We start from the raw sequence: 22,706 nt of genomic DNA, 5'->3' as shown, positions 1-22,706 counted from the left end.
AAAGTAGTATTTTAGTCATTGTGTATTAGTGTAAGTGAACTACAAAACACCTTTAGTATCTAAGTTGGTATCTATCAATCAACATCAAACACACAAATATATATCTACATAAAAGCTGACATTAAGACTATCTATCTATTCCTAAGGAGTGATTAAAATAACCAAGACGTCCTATTCCCCTCTTTCATGTAACACTGAACCAGTCATTCATGCTTAAGCCGAGTGTAATCCACTGAAATAGTTTCCCATTTGAGTCCAAATGAACATTTGTGAGAATTATGGCACCTGGAGCATTAATGATGAGCTTAGATGAGCGTAAATGAACTTATCTTGCAGAATCTGGCAACTTATCTTTTTGTGGTGGCACACTGGTGAAACTGCGTGAAGCTACAGCATGTTTGACGTATACAAAGTTTCACATACCAAAAGGTGTTACATGTTTTTAAAGACATTTGTGTATCTCAAATGTCTTTAATTTTAACATTTTGGTCTAAAGGCTTATGCTTAATGCAAATGAGATTTGTTTCTAAGACATAGAGAAATAGTGAAGCTGATACCTATGGACATTTTTTCCAAAACAAAAGTTTAAATTTAATTTCAAAACATGAACAAAAGAAAAAAAAAGCCCCACTCCCAAACAAGTGGTTTTCAGCAACAACAGGGTCTCATTATATGTTTATCTTCTTCAGTCCTGCTGGAAAAGATCTCAGGTGGCTCCTCATGAAACTGATTGTGAGAATAATTAAGAGTGTGTCACGCAGCATCAAGGCAAAGGGGGCTTATATATAAAGGAATTTAAAATAGAATATATTTTGACTTGGTATTTTTTGTGGTTTCTGTATGATTCCATGTGATACACGACATAGTTTTTAGTGTTCACTGTAGTTAGTAATTCAAACTGTGGTCCCAAGGAATTAAATATCATACAAAATATGTATATAAAGTATGTATGTAAATTAGGTAAAATATACAAAATCATTATTTATACTATACTTTCTAATAGGAGGTGGCTGTCCCAAACCCTAACCCCTAAATTTCAACTTTCCCCATTTCTGGTACTTTTTTCATTTTTTTTAGTCAGAAGATGTAGATTTATCACAAATTAAAACAAATTGAAGAAAAACAAAACTTACAAAAAATGATGTCCCACATTTTTATGTCACTACCGAAAGTGTTTTAGTCCATTAGAGCAGGAAGTAAAACTGCAGCCCTGTCCCTCATGGCCACAGGGTGAGCAGTTAGATCCCATTGTTTTGTGTAGAGAATGTGTAAGAGTTGTCACTACTGAAACACATTTTCTGCAATTACATAAACTTTTTTGTGTTTCCTAGTCATTTACTGGTTGGTGTTTTTGAGTTATGCTCACAATTAGCTAGCATTGTCACCACTGAAACATTTGGTAAAGTTTCAGTAGTGTTATGAAGTGACAAAATGGAATGTTCATTCATTTATTTTAATAAAATAAACATAATTAAGGTACAGGGTCACTCAAAGTAAAAGGATTGTTCAATCACTTAAAAGTCTGAAATGTGTTTTGAACTCTGACTTTAAACCATTTTGGTAGAATGATCCATATAGAGATTATTTTTATATGTTAATGAAAAGACAAGAGAGAACACTTTTTCCTTCAGCTTATACTTTGGCCTTTTCATTTCCATTTTTGGCATATTAGCAAAGATAGAACAGTTTAATTCATTCAGGCTATGCACAGCTCGTTGTGTAAGGCGCTACTTTGCATTGTGAGCCCATGTGTTCATTCAGTGGTTTAGTGTTATAGCAATGATAATAAAGCAGACAGGCAACAGGTATAGAGTATGAAAAAGAGAAAGAAATCAGAGAAAGTGTGGACATCTAGAGGGAGAAGTTGTCCAGTGCAGGTAGTGGCTCTCTCCAGAAAGAGAAATGACTGTATTCTGGGTAATCAAAGGATGTAGGCCGGCCTTTACAGAGCAAGGGAAAGACATGCTCCACCAACTCACTCAAGTGAGAATACCTGTGAAAAACACACACACACACACACACACACACAAACGTTGTAAACAATAATACTTTTCATAAATGGTTCTAATATACCTGTTTTTGTGCACTATTTAATTATTTAATTACTTTCAAAATATAAAAATAACTTAAGTATTTTTTACTTACGAGGACTTGTAGCCTTTGCTGTTCTCCTGTATAAGCTCTCCTTTAGGATTCACAGTGAAGATACGAGTCTCTGGTACCCCAACCTTCTTATACGCAAAAACATCCTACACCCAAACATACACCCAAACCTTTTACTCTCGGAGTAACAAAACATAACTAAAAAACTATGAGATCTGTCTATTAAGTTGGTCCCTTTTCTTCTGAATCATTCTTACATTGATCCTGTTGCCGAAGGCAGCGTAGAACGGATGTCTTTGTGGATTGAACAGGTCCCTGATGTCAGTCAGGCATGTGATCTTAAACACCTCTGGCTTCTTCTCAATCACCTCCCTGTATAGAAAATGTGGTGTTTAGAACAATATCCTACAGATATGTCTGCTGTCCTGTGCATAGAAAATACATACACATATAAAACCTTATATCTCCAAAATTATACAATAATTTTACAGCAATGTCAGTTTTTTATTTTTACAGTCAGTAATAAAGTTTTTAATTTTACAAAAAATATAAAATATGTGAAAAGTGGAGACGTTAATGGAGGTTTTGTTCTGACAGCAATTATATGACAAATCATCTGAATATGAGTGCTGATGTACCTGTGTAATGCTGAGAATAAGCTGCTAGGAGCGAGAAGGACAGGCCCTTTAGGTAATACGATGCCCTTGTCATTGACCCACTGCAAGTAGCCCTTAGTGATGTCTGCCATGCCTATTGCACGAGCTGAACAGTACAGAAACTTGTAGCCATTCCTGGAGAAAAGCGGCACATACATCAGTAACCTTATTAATACATAGTACTTACCATAACAATGCTATGATTCTGTTGTATGGATATGGATTTCAGAAATCATGCACTGAAATACCAATTTATAAGGTACCATTAGCCTACTCTCATTGGCCATTTTATATGAAACACCTATCATATAGATGCAATTTGTAGGTATTGGCTGTTCCTGCACAATCTATGGGCTCTCTGCCCTGTACATCAATGGAAAGGGACCACTACTGACCAGATGTTATCCTGTGCACTCTTAAGCATTTCAACGTCAAATAGCCCTGATGCTGTGATCTTCACAGCATACCTACAAACTCCACAAAACACATTGTTCCCCTAGTTTAGGCTTCTCAATTAAATCAAATTAATCACTGAACTTGGGAGAATTGTTTGTATACACGAGCCACTTAAAAGACATGAAAACTCAAGAGCAGTGAAAAAGCTGACAAGTTTTGAAATCATTTCCCTGTAGCAGGGAATATGTAAATATAACTATGTAAATGTAAGTCATGTCCAAAAATTAGGTATATTTTAGGTATTTTTACATTTGTTACAAAATCTGTTTCTTACCACACTAAAAGGTTAATGTGTATGAAATTTGGCTGACGTTATTTTTAGACCCCACATGTATTAAAGAAATAAACCACTTTACCCATCATTCAACTAGTTCAAAAATGGGGTGTGGTGCTTTGGCCCCAATGATTGTTGTTTGCAATGCAGTTTGTAAACTCTCATAGTGGTTATGACAGTTCTCAGAAATTAAAGAAAACAACTTAAGAAAAAAGTGATAGATGACTGCCTTGGTTGCGAACAACTGACTAACTTTTTGGATTTTTTTTTTTTGACATATTAACATTTTGCTCATAAGATTTTTTTAAGAAAGAAATGTGAATATGTGAAAATGAAACCAACTTTACCGCTCATGAACCTCTCTGTTCACTTTTTGGTAATGCTATCTTAGTTATGACTGGACAATTAACAAAAATCAAATACATTCTCTCTGGGTTTGCCGAACAATGACATCTACTAATGTGCTGTTTGGGGGAATGGAGGGATTCTGTCTCAGTATTCTCTGGGACTCGACTGCTCCCCTTTGCAAAATAAACATATCATCAAATCACACGATTCATGTGAATAGCATATCGCTCAAAATGGCGAACTCTTCCAAAAGGTGATATGTTTGCATGTAAGTATTTAGCTGCTAGTTGATTTTGCTTATCATTCATGATGGTATTTCCATTTATAAATCTTAGCAAGTGACTTTAATTTGATGGGCCTGTATTGGCCAATAATGCTGAGTGGTGCACTATAAAGACATAGCTAAGCTAGTAAGACCACAGCAAAGACAAAAAAAAGTCTCACAGGCCAACCATGAGACTTGAATTTTGATGTACTGTACTCCAGCAAAGTGCATCAATGAGATCAGTAAGCATACACAGTGTTTAGAAACTCCAGCAACACGGCTGTGTCTGATCCACTTGTACCAGCACAACACACACATACATACCACGGCCATGTTGTGCAGCAAATGACCCACCATCCAAACCATATCTGGCCAGTGCTGGTCCAGTGGTGGTCCCTTTCCATTGATTAATAAGGTGGGGAGTAGCTGATAAACCATGCAGCAAGAGTTTGAAAGTAAACCCACATTGGTTTGGTGGTTAATTGGCCAATGAGTGTGGGTACAAGTTATGTGTACCTAATAAACTGTAAACTTTGTGTATGTTGATAAGTGCTGAGTGTGAAGTATGTGCAGCGTGAACAGATCTCTTCTGCAGGGAGACTGATTCTGTGGCAGTTGACAGTAAAAGACGGTGAGCAGATATTTATCAGCGCTCTTTTCTCTTACTGATGTATTTTGTGGTAGAGCTTGGCAATGCCCTGGTGTGTCCAGTCCTTTCCAAACTGTGGAAGAATATGACCCAAAGCATCTGACCTGGCATTGAACAGATTGAAAAGTGTTACACATACACAGACATATTTTTGTCACGTGTAATCACCCATACACAAATGTACACATATACTCACTTTGTGATGGTTCCATCAATATCTGAGATTATGACTTTATCATCCCAGTTCCACAGGTAGATAGCTGCTTCACAGCGACAGGTGCCCTGGTACTGAGTGGTCACACTAAACACAATTTTGTTGGCTCCCTCACGCAAATTCAGGCGCTCCTAAAACATACACACACATACACATTTACATGCTGTACAGCTGCTACATTTTTCTAAAAAATAAATTACAACCCCATTTCCAAAAAAGTTGAGACGCTGTGCAAAGTGTAAATGAAAACAAAATGAAAACAACATACCAAATAAAACTGAAAAATGATTGTTTTTTGAAAAACATATGCCCATTTTGAATTTGATGCCAACAACACATTCCAAAAAAGTTGGGAAGGGGGCCTGTTTACCACTGTGTTGAATCACTTCTTCTTTTAACAACACTCTGTAAGCGTTTGTGAACTGAGGAGACCAGTTGCTGTAGTTTTGAAAGTTAAATGCTTTCCCATTCTTACTTGATGTAGGATTTCTGCTGCTTAACAGTTCAGGATCTCTTGTCGTATTTCATAAAATGCCAAATCTGCAGGCAGGTCAGTTTAGCACCCTAACTTTTTTTCTATAGACCATGCTGTTGTAACATGCAGAATGTGGTTTTACATTGTCTTGCTGAAATAAGCAGGGCCTTCCCTGAAAAAGATGTTGTCTGAAAGGCAACACGTTGCCAAACGTATATATCATTCAGCATTAATGGTGCCTTCACAGATGTACCAGTCACCCATGCCATGTGCACTAATGCACTCCCATACCATCACAGATGCTGGCTTCTGAACTGTATGCTGCTAACGAGCCTGGTAGTCTTTAACCTGGAAGATGCAGTGTCCATGATTTCCAGAAAGAATTTAAAATGTTGATTTGTCGGACCACAGAACAGTTTTCTACTTCGCCTCTTTCCATCTCAAATCAGCTCAGGCCCAGATGGTAGCGTTTCTAATGCCTGTTTATATATGGTTTCTTCTTTGCATTGTAGAGTTTTAAGTTGCATTTATGGATGCAGTGATGAACTGTATTCACAGACAGTGGTTTTCAGAAGTGTTCCTGAGCCCCTCCAATGATTTCCACTGCAGAATCATGTCTGTTTTTAATGCAGTGCTGTCCGAGGGCCCAAAGATCTTGGCTAGCCAATACTGGTTTTCAGCCTTTTCCCTTGTCTGCTTTATCAGTAGGACTTTCACCCATACTGTTAATATTGTTAATATCAAGTTAATATCAACTGATTTTGTGTCGAGATGATAGATCAAGATGGCCATGTAACATCTCTTACTATCTGTTGAGAGGTGAGACGGAGTGATTTGCGGTACATCTGACTCAGGCACTGTGCAGTAGTCATGGATTCAGCTATAGTCTTCGGCCTTATAGAGTCAGTACCATCATCATCACTGGACAGCTGACTAGAGTGGTCCCTACACACACACACACACACACACACACACACACACAAAACAATGTAGAACTGTTAAAATTTCATTTTCACAGGAAAATTTTTAAGACAATATGTAAAAAAATAATGTTGGGTCTGATGTGTTTAAAGTGAAACAGCAAACAAAGATTCTTGTTCTCTGAGCAATGGTACAAGTGGAGGAAAAGTCAGTGGGTTAAAGCATAAAACTAGACCTCTTGCAGAAGGACACTACAATCAAATGAGCCCTGAATAAGCTTACAAATGGAGCTTACTTGAGTAAGGGTGGAACTGGACGTGCAGAAGATGTCTCTGGTTGGTTTCCGTTTGAGTCAGGCTTTGAACTTGGCTGAGAAAGAGAGTGTTAAAAAAAAGGGAAATACAGACTCTGATGATAGAATTGCTAATCCAGGTAACTCTGCCATTACCACTAGCTATGTTAATGCTGCTAGCATAAGCCACATTACTCACACCATAAGCACAAACATGAGTACTAACACTGTAGTTTCAGACTGCCCTGGCAGCCAACTAAACCACTTTGTCAAAGTTAGCCTAGCTGCAACTGCTCAGCACAACCACTACCAAGTATGGGGAGTGAAGTTGAGAAAGACAGAGAGGAAACGAGATAAGATAGAAATCAAGCAATTCAAGCTAAGTAATTCACGGACTTCTCTAATATTAAGCAAAAGAATAACAAAAAAAACACAGCAATACTGAGGGCCAGCATACCAGTCCCCAGTACTATGTACGACTCTGCCGTTAGCAAAGCTTTAACTTTGACTCTCTTTTTGGTAACAGCTGTACCTGATTACTGTTCATGTCTCTCCTTCTCCATGAAAACCACCAGCGGCCAGACTTCTTAGGCATCTTATCCTTAATCAGCTGTTCAATTGTGCTCTACAAACAAATAAATATATTTTTCATTCACATACTGATCCAGGAGCTGATTGCCCTAGGCAATTTCTACAAGCTTATACAAACAATAGGGAGGTGTACCTTTGGCAAATTCTTCTGGAAAGCTTGCATAGACAGAATCATTGGCGCGGCAACAGCCCAGTTGTAATAGCTTAAAAATAAGTAACAAAAATCAATTAGAGAACGAGCAGGTCCTTTCACTGGGTGAACAGATATAACAATAGTGCAATAGTCTTAAAACAACTAGACACTTACGATGTAAGACTGGAATTTTACTTACTTTGAGTTGATGCAAATGACGAGGTTTGGATCATCAATAATTCCAGGATTGCTGACGAGGTCTTGATACTTGACAATATGCGCCATAAACTTCTCTGCAAGAAAGAAGAGCAAATTGAAACCCACAACTTTTATTCTAAGGCTTCATAAGGCTTCAACAGTTACTACTGAAATCTATTCTAGGACGTTTTTCCCCCTTTTTTCTCCTTGTTCTCTCCTACCTGACTCTTTTACCCACACTTGCTCTCTCTTTTTCTACCTTTGTTGATCTGCCTGGAGTGGCCCTCTGTCCCGCACAGAGACATGGTGACGTCCAGTGAGTCAGTGGTGGAATCTGAAAGGTACTCTGTCCCACTGTCCACATTGCCACTGCCCAGTGACTGAGGAGACTGCTGGCCAGACTGTGGGGAGACTCTGGGTGGATGGATAGAACTGAGCTCAGCGCCAGAACGTGAGGCTGATTCACTGTCACTGGACAGAAAGACAGACAGTGCAAGGCGTGGAGTTAGGAAAAGTGCTGGCGTTGCTATTATGACTATTCTAATAACTGCTAGTACATACAGTGAAACTAGTCTAATCTTTCCATAACTGACTGGGTTGCTCTCTGAGTAAAGAGAAAAATACTCCCAAATATAACCCACCACTAATGAACAGCACTGTATGGCCTCATGAAAATACAAAACGGGTTCCGGAGATTGGACCTTATACAGCATGTAGCTAAATCTTACAAATCAGACATCAAAAAAGGTGATTCTAGTTATTTTCAATATGTAAAGTACTTTGGGAGCATGCAGAAGTAAATAGATTTTTACTGTAATTATCTATTGACAATTAACTTTGTTATTCACCTTGAGATTTGATCACCATTTGTGAAAAATGAGGCATTTTGGATATTAATAATATGACAACTCAATTCTATACAGTTTTTTCAGACAGCTTTTATAAACATTTTACAATGTACAACTCGGGTCTACATTCCTGAAACACTGTTTTGTTTTTAACAGCTTCCTCACTTCCTAAAAACTCATAGAAACCTGTGCAAGTGCACAGGACTAGCATGTTACAATTCTACACAGTGGTTTTACCTTAAGAAGAGTGATTCCAAACGTTTGAAAGGTAATTTCAAATGTTTGAACAATAGAGTATAACAAACAAGTCAAGATCTCACCTTTTGGGAAAATAAAGTGCAACCATCTCAGGGTCGAGATTGGACAAGTCATCTAAGTAAATATCTGCTGGTCCCAAATGCTGACTGCGCTTGCCTATGCACAAAAGTAAGTTAAGAAAGAGGAGTGAAAACAAAGCCTGTTTGTCTACAATTAGGACAAGTGATGCGATACCTTTAAAGGGGATCCACAGATTTGTCTTTTTTTTGCTTAATTTAATGGCTAAACTGTAAACAAAATAATTCAGAATGGTTTGGTGTGAAATTCCCCATTCTAGAGAAACTTATTCAGTCAGAATTGTTCAGTGTTGGTGATAGAAACCAGATGCGTGAAATGTTTAATGCCTCTAAAACCTCCCTCACAGAAAGCTATTACATGAAATGGTCATAAATACACTGACTGTTGTCTTGTTTTACAATAGCTTTGAGATAATACTTTGGCCTAAGACTGAATGCATTCATGACGGAGAGGTACATATAGGGCACAGTAAGGCAAAATAGTTCCCAAAGAAAATGTATTTTTTCAGATTTAACTCTATTTTGCCATTATCAACATTACATAGAAAAACTAAGAAGGCACGTGTAAGTTCACCAGCCATTTTCAGGAGTAAATTAAATGGCTGTATGTGTTGTAGACATCACAACTCCTGGTTCCTATTATCACCACTGTAAAGAAATCTGAATCTGTAAGTGTCTCTACAATGAACTATTTCTCATCAAACCACTCTGAATGACTACACCTCAACCACTGAATTATGCAGAAATGATGAAACATCAGTTGAAATTCCCTTCAACATCAGTAAAATGCATTACTGCAATGATGAATTTCTCCATGTAAGTGAGTGTACCCTTTTTCTTATCCTGCAATTCCACTGCTTTAGATGGAGGCTGGGAAAAGCCTGGATGCTCCTCTAACTGGATGACTGATTCCAAAGGACGTGCCACTTCAGCACTCTCTGCATCCCGCATGGTTGGAGGGCTTTCCGTGCTCACTTCTCCGTCTTCTTCAGCAAGTCCTTCTGCGAAAGGTTCAATGCCACTGTCTCTCTCCATGTATACTGCCCTTTCTGTTGTGCTCTGGTGAGCAGTCTCAGAAAAGGCAGTGATTGTGCTGACCGATGTTGCTAATGTTTCTGATGCACCCACACTAACTCCAGCCACTGAGCCAGCAGTAGCAGCTAGGCTAATTTTGACAACGCGGTTTAGTTGGCTGCCAGGGCAATCTGAAACGACAGCGTTAGTACTCGTGTTTGTGCTAATGGTGTGAGTTATGTGGCTTAAGCTAGAAGTATTAGCATAGCTAGTGGTATTGGCAGAGTTAACTGAATTAGCCATTCTATCATCAGAGTCTGTGTTACATGTGCTAACTGGATTAGCTGTGCAATTAGTCATGGCATTATTGGTGTCCTGTCTGTCCAGCTCTGACACCAGCGGCTGGTCAGAACTGTCCACAGGCTGTAGTGTCTCCACCAGAGGCAGCATGAGTGGGGAAGTCTGGTGTGTGGGTGAGGAAGGTCCTGAGGTATTATTTGGGGTGGAGTGTGAAACTCTAGGTAGGTTATCTGATGGACAGGGCTCTGTTACAAAAGTCCAAGGTTCCGGCCTCACCACGGTTACCGTTTCCGTTTCCAAGCAGGGCTCTGTATCGAATGAGGCCTGGCGCTGAATGGTGCGGAAGTAGGAGTGGTCAGAAGGGATGGACGGGGAGGAGGGAGTGCGGGGCTGTTCTGCCTGACACACCTGCATCAGTGAAACACAGAACATCAGTGAGTTTTGATTTGCAAGCACAGTATGTGTGATATGTGCAATACTGACAGTACTTGCAGAGAAGCAGCGGTACCTTTGGAAAACCACCCCAGTTCCACTGCATCTGAGGCCCTGACGTCTCCTGCGGCTTCACCAACAACTCTGAGTCACTCTTAGGAGACGACGGCCGACTGAAGAACACACTAAGAACAAGGGGAGCGAGGGAAAAACGGATCAGTGCAGAGACAGTGTGAGGTGTTAAGTACTGAGATGCTTAGATTGATTTCACTTTAACAGTGTTTTTTTCTTTGAATGAAAATAGCTTAAAACAAAACCTATTGTTTAATACAGAGACCAGAGATGTCAGAGATGTCTCATGTCAGAAACCACCCTTGTTTATTTTTTTTTCCCCCCGGTCAAAACGGCCATTCATTTTTTATTGTGAAAATATATATATATTTAAACATATTTAGCAGACAATTACCAAAAAAAAACACTAGCATAATAGCAAATCCCTCAGTATTTCATTTGTCTAGTCTCTGCTTTTGTGCACTGGACATGTGAGATCTAAGTTCATAATTGGGATCACCCAGAGCATGAAAAGTAAAAAATGCAACCAACTTCTAAGACTGAACTTTGGAGGTGTGGAAAAGTATCCCTGCAGATTTCTTTGAAAAGCTGAAGGCAAGACTCCTGAAAACAATGGATGCTATGATACATGCAAAGGGTCGACACACTAAATACTGAAAACTTTGATATTACATTTAGTTGTTAAGACATCTGTGTCATTTTCTTTGTTTTCTGATTTTCTCCTGACTGGAAATTGAAAAATGAAATAACTCATTATAACTCATAACATTCAGGTGTTTCTATCAAAGTACAGGCTTTGTGATTATGGATGTTGTTACAAGATCATTAAATAGGCTTAGAATTCTGAAGTACATTTAACCAGAGCCTGACTTGATCTGACCTGGAGGACCAAATTTTGAATCCCGAATCTAAATGAAGCCCATGACATATAGTCCAAACTACACCTCCACCAACCAAAGACTAAACAAAAACTCCACCTCCCTATTGATAGTATCTGTTAACAGAGCAGTGACAGTGGCAGCTGTCAGGAGATCCTAATACACAAAATAAAGAACACTGAGCTTAAGCATCAGTAGTAAGCTGAGGTATATTCCAGTTAACTGTATTTATTGATCAATGCCTTTGAACATCCAAGGTTGTTAGTCTGGATAAAGGTTACATAATGTGTTATTTTAATGCTGGCCTCATGGACTTCAGTGGTCCTCACTGTCAACATCAGTGACTCTATGTTTGAGAAATTATGTCTGAACCTGACTGAGCCTGAAGTTATTAGTTGAGTCTCATAAGATTCTGACAAATCATTTCAGCTCTAGTTGTTACCTCTCATTTGGAGAGCACTCTCCATCAGAGTGTGGGTGTGACACTCTGGTCTGACCTCCAGTCAGCTCCTCACTCGGCTCCTCAGAAAGAGAGTAGTACACAGACTTACTGCAGAAACACACACACACACACACACACACACGCACACACGCACACACGCACACACGCACACACACACACACACACACACACGTGTCTAATTAAACCAGAATATACAGAGACTGGACAAATATCCAGAGAACAAAAATGGAAAGACTATCTTGCTAAAATGATTTTCTACACGCAGAACCGACACAAAATATTGGTGATGTCTGATTCAGTTCCTCCCCCAATTTTAATACCGATTTTAACAAGCCCTTGTTCTTGTCACTTCCCCTCAGGGGAATCCCCAGCACCTTTTTAAAGCTATTCCATTACTTTATTAGCTCAAGTGAAGAGTGTTAGATGAGCCCTTGTAGGGGTGAGGGATGGAGCGAACACCAGTGTCGACCAGATGCATTTCCTTATTCAAACAAAAAAAATATGACCGACAAAGCTGTTATAAGCTAAAAACTGTTTAAAAATGCTTAATATTTCAAAACCATGACATTCGATTTGCTGGTCTTTAAGTTTTAAACTACTCCATCTGTTATACATGACTGCTGATACACCTTCATAACTTTCCTCTGCTGGAAGAAAGGCATTTCATCATGGTTGTACTCCAAGTTTATAGGCAGACAAAGCCATTACTCACACACATTATGTATGTTATGATCAAACTTCTTAAAGAAACGTTTTGCATTGCAAAGTTTAGCTCTGCGTGAGTGCACTGCATTTAAATAATTAGCTCCTCTCTGTCTCCTCCTCCCCTTCTGTCGTTAGTGGCCACTTGTGTAACATAAGTGCGACGCATATCTGAGTGGTGAGTCGAAGTGGGTGAGGGCAAGTTAAAGAAAAAGAACTGAAACAAGGCCCAGAACTAATCTATGTTTAAAAACACAGCATGACTAAACTATAACTACAACACTATAACTGGCACCCTATTATAGTTAAGATTAGATTAAATATAAAAAATTTAGAGTTACATTTTAGAAACTACACACCAATAGTTATTTTAGATCTTTTAAGCCTCAGCCAACATTCTGACAACAGCTTCAGTATAATGATTGCTCTAACCTTGCCAACAAGAGCGACAAAGACTCCTCATTGAGGATGTCCTGCTCTGGAGTCTCTTTCTCCTCTGAGGATGAGCTGCCATCCTCATGCAGGTGTGCGTCAGAACGAGCTCGTTTTCTCCGTCGTTTTTTCCGCCGGTTGGAGGAAGACGAGGTGGTGCTGGAGGGAGACTCGGCCACCTCGGAAATTTCTGGAACTTCAGTGGGGATGGGTGAGGTGCAGAGGTGTGCCGGCACTGCAGCCTGATAAACGCAGGTATTACAGATTTATTACAGACCATGGTAACTAAGGTCTATAAGATTAAAAACACTGACAGTATAGACAATACCTCCAGGTTTTCATTCTCTTCCACGAAGAATGCCTCTCCATTGTCCCCCAGTTTCATGTGCATGTCAATCGGCTCACCATTGATTTCAATATCCACCTGGAAATACACTGGTATTAGCTCATCATAGGATTACCCACACCAGATATTTTCAAAGTACAAGACTGTAAAATAATCTTCCTCTCATCTGTTTAAAAAAATGCTGCTCTTTACACTGGCATTTGACAAGGGGTGTAATAATGCACACTCACAATTGGATTCACAATAAGGGTTCACAATTAACTATTGTCATGATATTGTGAACAAAATTTGAATAAAGGAAATTGATGACTGTTCCATGTCTCTGTACAACCTGTACTACTAATGGGAATAAAGTTGGAAGCTTTAGTGTTAAAACAGTGCAGTTGTTTTAAATTGCATAATTAAAGGGCCCATATACTACATTCTTCTTGTATTTTACTTTTTCTCCTGAGGTCCACTTGTGAGATCTGTGTGTCTTTATGTAGCCAGAAAAAGCAGTCCAAGCTGAAATATTTCTTATAACTTATAATAACAACAATGGGCAAAGCCAACCTGCTGTAGACTGGCTAAGCAGATTACAGGCTGTTTTTGCAGCTTAGTTTCACTTTAACAGTGTTTACATCAAACTGAACAAAAGTTTCAGTTTTCGATGGGCATGGACCTTCAATGGAACACAGCTAATATAGGTCATCACTGCCACTGTGACATTGGGACACCCCTACATTTGATATGCAGTCAGCCAATCAATCAACATTTATTGCCATATCAATGTTATTGTTAAGGTTTTTTGAGTGTATCCAGGCCAGAGAACAGGGATACGCTGATATTGTGGGCCAAAGCAAATATACAATATATTTTCATGTACATATCTGCATCCATATGTCCCTAAGCACATAAACTGACGGACTCTCCGTCACATAAAATATCAGTCTTCCACTATCCGTGTCCCTTACCACTTTCTCCTTGGAGCGCAGGACTCCCAATTTTCCAAAGCGCACATGGAAAGGTGAGCACTGGAGGCTGCCATCTGGCTGCCGCACGACAATGACATCAATGCCACCAGTGAGCGTGGCAGGGTTCAAGCCACGATAAAGCTCCTTTACTGTTACAAAGACTGTCTCCGCTAACTGCCCCACGTAGTTCATGGTCTGGGACTGAGAAAGAAAGAGAAATTTAAATTCAATGATCAGAATATTCACGAGAGCACAAAGAAAAGATATCAAACAGAAAAGGAACTACAACACACTGCCGTTCCTTAATCATTTTATCTTACAACACAAAGCACAAAGAAAAGTAAATGACAACTACCGCAAATAATACCGAAGACAAAGTATCATACATTCCTTTTGCTGGCTCAATCTTCTGAAGCGTCAAAGCCACCTGTGATGCTTTAGGCGCTTAACGTAAATGCAGTATCAACCTTTGGATTCAAAGGCAACAAATAATCGTGAGGTCCACTTTCACATTCCACAAAGAGATCAAAGTCTGGTTCTACTTCAATGGTCGCAATACATCTTAATAACCACATGAAGTAAAGCATGAGAGAGCATAAACAGGTGAAAATGAATTCATTCAGGTGACACCCATAGTCAAAGTAAATTCTTTTACATTTAGCATCTAAACTAGCCTGTTGTGTTCAGAGCATTCCAGTCAATTCCTAACAACAAAACAAAAAAACAACAATTGCGTGACTCCTTGGGGATGAGCCTTTGGCAGGCTTTGGCAGTGCTCCATAGACGTACAAAGAGCATCTGGAACATGGTTGACTCGAAGAGCAATTACCTGGAGCCATGTGGTCTACACACAAAGACACTGGATAGAAACAACATCTTAGCTAAAAATGTTTATTTTTTTAAATCAGTCAGCTTTTATATTTCTGCAGCTTTATAAAGAAACAAGGCCTTGAGCTAGACTGCAAAAAGAAAAAGCTCTGTTCAAGTAATATGCCAGCTCATCAGTAAACACTGAGGCTGGTAACAGCAGCAGGCCTAGCCTTTGACACTCAACTCCAAAACATCTCTGCCTCAAAATGAGACTTCTTTTGTTTTGTGTCTCACTGCCAGCCAGGTGTGACAAGACTTAACAGGACTAATGACAGCAGAACATGCTGGAACAGTGACTCATCCCAGTGAAAAGTGCTTCATCATAGGTCAGCTCTGAGGAACGTCACAGACATAATCTCACAAAGAAAACAAGTTTGGACCAAGGAGCCTTACCCAGGACACCGAAATTGTTTTAACAGTCTTAATTGTCAGTCCTTATCCCAGTTTCTGTCTAGCAAACTGCAGGAAGGCCTGGATGACACCTCAAGCCATAGCTCCTTATAAGATGCACTTAGGAAAGCACTGACATGGGGATTGTGGGCTATGCCAATATATGATCATTTCCCATATACATATCCACCAATGCTAACATGAACATTTACAAAATGTAGAAATTAGGACTAGAAACATCTGGATTATTATTACAGAAAAACATATCATTTATTTAACATTTATATGGGGTTACAAATGTAATAAAATGAATATAATTAGCATAGCAGCCCCTAATCTCCCAGAGTATGATAAATAAGTGTTTCAAATATAGGCCAAATCTAAACATCTGTCCAATGCTGTTATTCCTTTTAGCAAATGTCTGCTAATACTAATATGGTTCTGGTGTCACTTTGCATCCCGACTTGCATTTATACATGTTTGATAAAGCTTTAAATGAAACACGTAGAAGTAATTTGACACAGCTTGTTTTAAACGATGTCTGAACATTATACAAACAACAATGCGCACACTCAGCATAATCATTCATTGCATTAGCACCAACTTGCTGCTAGTTTTAAACTCACAGCACGTTTCACAATGACGGGGCATTTTAGAAGCTCTTACCAAACATGTCAGTAAAACCACAGAGGAGGAAGCATGGACTCTTACCCACAGAGAGGGATGGAGATATCCCTTCCCTGCAAAGTCTGATACCCTCCACCCTCCAGCTGCCATCCGTGGGCCAAAACCTCCTTCATCCCCTGACCTGGGTCACTCTCCTGGGCCCCAGCTAACAGCTAGCTGCTAATAACTAACAGCACTACCTCATAGATCCCAACAAGCACCTGGAGTAGCAGTATTAGGTAGTGCCAATCATTGTGAATGTACTCTCTCTGTGTTCAGTTCACTCTGTGGCTGCTTTGCTTGCTGGCTGATGGTGTAAGGTCTGTATGTGGAACAGACAGAGGGGCAATACTGCTGATAATGACACTATGAGAGAGACCCAGTACATTCAGCCCCAATCATGCACAAACACACACACACCTCTTTTTCAGCAGTCAGGTCACTCTGTGTGTGTGTCTCTCACATACACACCTCTCTCTTTGTCATTCAGGTCTCTCACACCCATACCACACAAACTACACACAGTCTGGCTCTAAAAGGCACCCAATGAGCCAAACACAAATGTAAATGCTCGTACGCTCTGGCCAAACATTAAAACACACACACACACCTGCTGCACATGACAATCAGGCCAGCAGTTTGTGACAGACTCAGCCATTCTTTTCACTCTGCCTTGTGTGCTTATTCACAAACAGGGAGAGGCCTGTATGTGTGTGTGTATGCCAGAGAGACCAGAGGTGAGAGATGGATAACAAACCGTGGGCACCTTGCCAAATAAAAGACAAGTACTCAAATGGACTTCATATAAACTTCATAAGAACTGGTTCATCACAATGTCACTGCACCAAAACAGGTAAGACTGTGGTTTGATTGTGGAGGGGGCATGATGGAAAGATGGGGTCATTAATGTTGTATTTCTTTTTTCAGCACAGTACCAGTACTCAGTTTCAAAACATCTACACAGTTTTGAGCACCGATTAGTGCTAGAGGTGGGCTATATGTCAAAAATATAATATCATGATACTTCGAAGTTTTCACAACAGACAGTATGTGATAACATTTATTTTTTGGAACTGACAAAGTCATGTTGCATCACACTAAAAAAAAGGTTATCAAAAACCATGAAAAGCAGATTTAGCTTAGAAAAAGCATACTGTGATATAGTTTATCACGATAAACACTGTCATATTGTCCAGGCCTAACAGCATCTGTACCTGTATATAAATCACACAGCACAGAAATATTCATTTTTAGTTTTAGCAGTACATAAGAAAAATTAACAAAAACTTGCTAGGTGCTTCAGATGTTGTGAAAGGACATTTTAATACATAAAAACTAAATAAGTCATACATTTTTCTTTGTGGCTCCTTTGGTACAATTGTAATAATAAAGGGGGGAAACCATACATTTTTCAAAATGTTTGCATATTTTCATAACAGATATAAAAAAATGCGCATTCAGAGTGGTTTGATGTGAGATGATGCATTACAATTGTGGTGATATGAACCAGTTTATTTAATATTCAAAACAACTAGTGGACCTACACATGTTTTCTATTGAGTGTTTATAGCAAATGTGATGTGATAATAACAAAACAGTAGCAAATCCTGAGATGTTGGTATTGCATATTTTTTATAAAATCTGTTTTAGGCCAAAATTTTGTTTGAAAACAATCATAAAACAACGTCCCAGGCATCAAGTAGTGTATTTGTAATCATTTTGTGTACAAGCTTCCTGTGAGGTACCTTGTAGAGGCATTATACATCTCAAGCATCTGGTTCCCCTCAGCACCTCTGACAACAGTTCAGACTTTTTGGTTTCTCTAGACTGGTAGGTTTCATTTCAAACCACTCTGAATTACTCTGATTACATTTTAACATTTTAACTATGCCAAAAAACACAAACACACAAGATAATAAAAGTTGAATTCCTCTTCAAGAGATTTTTAATAGGTTTTATTTTATGCATAAATTACCAGCATTCAGAAAGGAGTTCTTTTTTATTGCAAGCTAAAAACTCTGATATCATGACACCTTGTTATATTTGGAAAATACTGTGATAATGAATTTTATCAACACCACCAGACCTAGTACTGGTATGCCGTAGAATCAGCAGATGCAAGCAGTTTGGCTCCTCTGCAAAGCCATAAAACGCACTACATCAGCTGAAAGACAGTTGAGAAGTCGTGCAATGATGAAAGCAGAGGAGGTCAACTAAGAATATGCTGAAATACAAAGCGCATGGAAGCTTTCCTGGATAATGTGAATCCCTCTTGAGACAGTCTGAAGGGTAGAATAACATTTCACTGCTTGCAACATCTGTAAGTGCTGGTCAATTCATTACTGCTGTATTAGCATTCTTCCTATTTCATTTGCCTTTGTTACTGAAACTGTTACCACAAACTTCAGCAGAACTTCAACAGTGGTTACTTTGCTCAAGAAGAGCTCTTGATTAAGATCCTGTGCATGGGTCAGCAAATAATAAACACAAACAGATTCACAGAAGTACCAGCAGAAAATAGTTGTTCATGAAGATTAAGCTAATACAAACATTGTTTAAAAGAAAGGTACATGATGAACACATTTTACACATTTGCAAAAGTCAGTCTAATTTAATCTCAGCTACACATCTAGTAACATCAAGAGAAGACTCACTCAGTAAACTTAAAGGGACCATAAAAATAGTTCCAAAAGTTCCACTATGCTGTGCATTTACTATTTATAAACACTATACTATAAAAACACATACAGACACCCATTTCTGACACAGGCGTTCAGTTGTACACACACAGCTTGTATAGTCTCTATAGAAAAGCAATGACAGTAGAATGGGATGCTCTGGGGAAGCCACACATGAACCTAAGGTCACCAGACCCAATGCCAAGTATCAGCTAAAGGGGTATAAAAGCCCCAGCATCGGGCTGAGGACTCCCCTATTAATACTTTTAATTTCAGTATAAATTAGAATCAGTAGGTATCTACCAATGTTTGGACATGTAGTGTATATCAGAGGTGTGAACACCGACTGTCTGATAGAAGATCTTCAAGTAATGGGATATGGACCAAATGCTCATGTCCTATTAGGATGTGAAGATAGTAGGGATGCTATTGTTTAATGCAGTCTTTGATGCGTCTATAGGTTCGTTCACATTAATGACAGATTTAAATCATTTACCTACATGAATGTGAACCATCAAGTTCCGATCTGAGCGACAAACTGGTTCTGAGCAATGATGCACGTAATGTGAACATAGCCAAAGTGGCTCAGGTCTGTGTCAAGGCAAAAAAATCAGATTTGTGCCACTCCAGCCTGACTATGTGAATGTAGCTTATTTGTCTGCTTAGTTAAACGCCTAGTTTTGGGCCAGATCAGCATTTTTGCCACGTCTCAACCTGTCCCTGAAGCCATAAGACCACAAGCTGTATGTCAATTTGCTTAGTTTTGAATGAAAATTTGCAAGTAACCTTTATTAAAGTAGCATATGAATACCTTTAAGTATCTGTTTTTTAGCTAAATGTAGTGACCCTCCACAACAGGTCAACTGAAATTAAGACTAGGACTACTGTTAGTTAGTTACCAACCTAACAGCATGAAAAATATGATACGTTTTAAGAGCGTGCAACTCTGTATTTGATAGGATACTTAAATACGAGAGATACAAATAAATTCGAACAAGCCAGTTTATCTAGCAAAATTGCCTTTGTGAGCTACAGCTATGGAGTTAGAGTTTGCTCACCAGCTGACCTCTAGTTGAGCTAGTCATCGTGTTGTCAGTCTGACATCAGGACAACCCCTAACAACAATAACGCCAATGTTAACCTTTACACTTCAACACTACGCATGTTCAGATAAAGTTGTTTTCCTTTTCGCCAGCTCGCCTGCTTCTTATTCTTATTCAAATTTTCCGTCCCATCTTAAATTAACAAAGAGAACCGTTCTGATGCCTGTATAGGCTACAGAATGTAACTGCTGTACCATTTAAGGCGGAACGGAAAATTTCAAGAAAAAGCTGGTGAATAAGAATCTAACTTCAGCTAAGTAGTTTGGCTCCTCTGCAAAGCTCTAAAACGCACCACATCAGCTGAAAGACAGTTGAGAAGTCGTGCAATGATGAAAGCAGAGGAGGACAACTAAGAATATACTGAAATACAAAGCGCATGGAAGCTTTCCTGGATAATCTGAATCCCTCTTGAGACAGTCTGAAGGGTAGAATAACATATTTCACTGCTTGCAACATCTGTAAGTGCTGGTCAATTCATTACTGCTGTATTAGCATTCTTCCTATTTCATTTGCCTTTGTTACTGAAAACGTTACCACAAACTTCAGCAGAACTTCAACAGTGGTTACTTTGCTCAAGAAGAGCTCTTGATTAAGATCTTGTGCATGGGTCAGCAAATAATAAACACAAACAGATTCACAGAAGTACCAGCAGAAAATAGTTGTTCATGAAGATTAAGTTAATACAAACATTGTTTAAATGAAAGGTTCATTGTGAAGACATTTTTGGAAACGTTCCAAAAGTTCCATTATGCCATTTATTTACTATAAATACACTGAATGTCCAAAAGTATCCGGACACCCATGGCTGACACAGGCATTTGTTTGTGCACAGCTTGTATAATCTCCATAGAAAAGCACTGACAGTACAATGGGATGCTCTGAAGAAGCCGCACATGAACCTAAGGTCACCGTGTCTAATGCCAAGCGTCAGCTAGAGGGGTGTAAAAGCCCCAGCATCAGGCTGTGGACTTCCTATTAATACCCTTTATGTATATCAATGGTGTGAACACCGACTGTCTGACAGAAGATCTTCAAATAATGAGACAGGGACCAAATGCTCATGTCCTATTAGGATGTGAAGCCAGTAGAGATGCTATGGCTTGTTTAATGCAGTCTTTGATGCGTCTATAGGTTCGTTCACATTAATGACTGATCTGAGTCACTTTCCTACATGAACGTGAGCCATCAAGTTAAAAAGATCCGATCTAGGCAACAAACTGGTATTGAGCAATGATGCATGTAATGTGAACATAGCCAAAGTGGCTCAGATCTAATTAAAAAAGTCGGATTTGTGCCACTCCAGCCTGACTATGTGAACGTAGGTTATTTGTCTGCTCAGGTAAACGCCTAACTTTGGCCCAAATCAACATTTTGCCACGTCTCAACCTGTCCCTGAAGCGATAAGACCACACACAGTATGTCGATTTGATTAGTTTTGAATGGAAATTTGCAAGTAACCTTTATCAAAGAGGCACAGGAATACCTTTAAGCATCTGTTTTTTAGCTAAATGAAACATGCAGTGAGCCTCCACAAGTCAACTGATGAAAAATATGATAGGTTTTAACTTTATTTGCAAGATTATAAGAGCGTGTAATTCTGTATTTGCTAGGATGCTTAAATACGAGACATACAAATACATTCGAACAAGCCAGCATAGCTCGCAAAACTGCCTTTGCGACCTAAAACTATGGAGGTATATTTGCTCACGAGCTGAACTCAGCTAGTCATCGTGTTGTCAGTGTGACATCAGGACAATCCCTAACAACAATAACGCCAACGTTAACCCTTTACACCTCAACACTACGCATGTTCAGATAAAGTTGTTTTCCTTTTCTCCAGCTCGCCTGCTTCTTATTCTTATTCAAATTTTCCGTCCCACGGAAAATTCCTAGAAAAAGCTGGCGAATAAGTAGCTAACTTCAGCCTTCAGTTTTTAGTTTTAGAAATCAAATACGACTTAATATCGAGTAATAAACTGTGGTACATTAATAAACATGTTCACCATTTATCAAGAAAAAACATTCTAAACACTTTAATGAACACTAATGCAGTTTCTCTTACCTTTCAAACCTCGACTCTTCGTAGAAACGTTTCAGTCAAACTTCCGGACGCTATGCACACAGACACGACGTGATGAATCCGTAACCACGTCAATCACAGTTTCAGCCAATCTGTGATCGTGATTTATCAAGCCCCGCCCTCTGGCGCTCGCCTGTTTATACTGTGGATCTGTTCAGTGTCGATAATGACCACTAGAGGGCGCACAAAGCCAATGCACCAGTGACGCCACCACACTGACAACAAGAACAGCTCTACACCTCTACATGTGCTTCTTGCTTCGAACAGACTTCCATTTGGTTCACACTCACAACACTTACACTTAATCTGAATTACAAAACATTTTTAAAGTTATAAGAAATGTACACTAATTTTGTCCTTCAACATTCACTCACTCCTGCTATCTGAGCACATTCACCTCTCTGAAATATCTGGAATATTGGAAAGCCACATATTAACTAATAATTATTTGTATGATCTAAATTTCACAAAGATCTTGGGAAGAAGAAAAGTAAGTTATCTGATTGTTTTTCCTTTTTTTATTCTGAGTGATATTATGAAACTGATTTAAAGTTCAACTCCTTTATCTA

General features: G+C 39.1%; 1 protein-coding gene across 2 annotated transcripts; it reads right to left on the bottom strand.

The window, feature by feature from the left end:
• Positions 1-1,434: 1,434 nt before the first annotated feature.
• On the bottom strand, positions 1,435-22,186 carry zgc:123305. Of its 2 annotated transcripts, none has more exons than XM_036571011.1 (20): positions 22,120-22,186; positions 14,351-14,551; positions 13,380-13,475; positions 13,052-13,293; positions 11,897-12,004; positions 10,581-10,689; positions 9,589-10,480; positions 8,744-8,837; positions 7,835-8,046; positions 7,577-7,670; positions 7,378-7,447; positions 7,186-7,278; positions 6,657-6,730; positions 6,247-6,385; positions 4,948-5,096; positions 4,769-4,855; positions 2,742-2,894; positions 2,361-2,475; positions 2,146-2,249; positions 1,435-1,993 (listed from the first exon to the last, which is right to left on the bottom strand). In XM_036571011.1, the coding sequence occupies exons 2-20, from the start codon at positions 14,540-14,542 to the stop codon at positions 1,852-1,854; spliced, it is 3,165 nt and encodes a 1,054-aa protein (XP_036426904.1). In that variant the 5' UTR covers positions 14,543-14,551; positions 22,120-22,186; the 3' UTR covers positions 1,435-1,851. The 2 variants fall into 2 exon arrangements, with proteins under 2 accessions (XP_036426904.1, XP_036426905.1); XM_036571012.1 differs by lacking the exon at positions 22,120-22,186 and adding an exon at positions 14,737-14,827.
• Between the last annotated feature and the right edge of the window lie 520 nt (positions 22,187-22,706).

Source organism: Colossoma macropomum, unplaced genomic scaffold, assembly GCF_904425465.1.
Source record: "Colossoma macropomum unplaced genomic scaffold, Colossoma_macropomum, whole genome shotgun sequence".
Taxonomy (NCBI): domain Eukaryota; kingdom Metazoa; phylum Chordata; class Actinopteri; order Characiformes; family Serrasalmidae; genus Colossoma; species Colossoma macropomum.
Note: the sequence above shows the minus strand (reverse complement) of the source record. Positions and strands in the feature narration are given on the sequence as shown.

Excerpts from the sequence above, each read along its gene's own strand:
- zgc:123305 (XM_036571011.1), bottom strand. The coding sequence starts at position 14,542 with ATGAACTACGTGGGGCAGTTAGCGGAGACAGTCTTTGTAACAGTAAAG. Across the intron at positions 8,047-8,743 it reads GCACTTTATTTTCCCAAAAG|TGACAGTGAATCAGCCTCAC; the intron begins GTGAGATCTTGA and ends CTTTCTGTCCAG. Across the intron at positions 4,856-4,947 it reads ATTGATGGAACCATCACAAA|GTCAGATGCTTTGGGTCATA; the intron begins GTGAGTATATGT and ends GTTCAATGCCAG.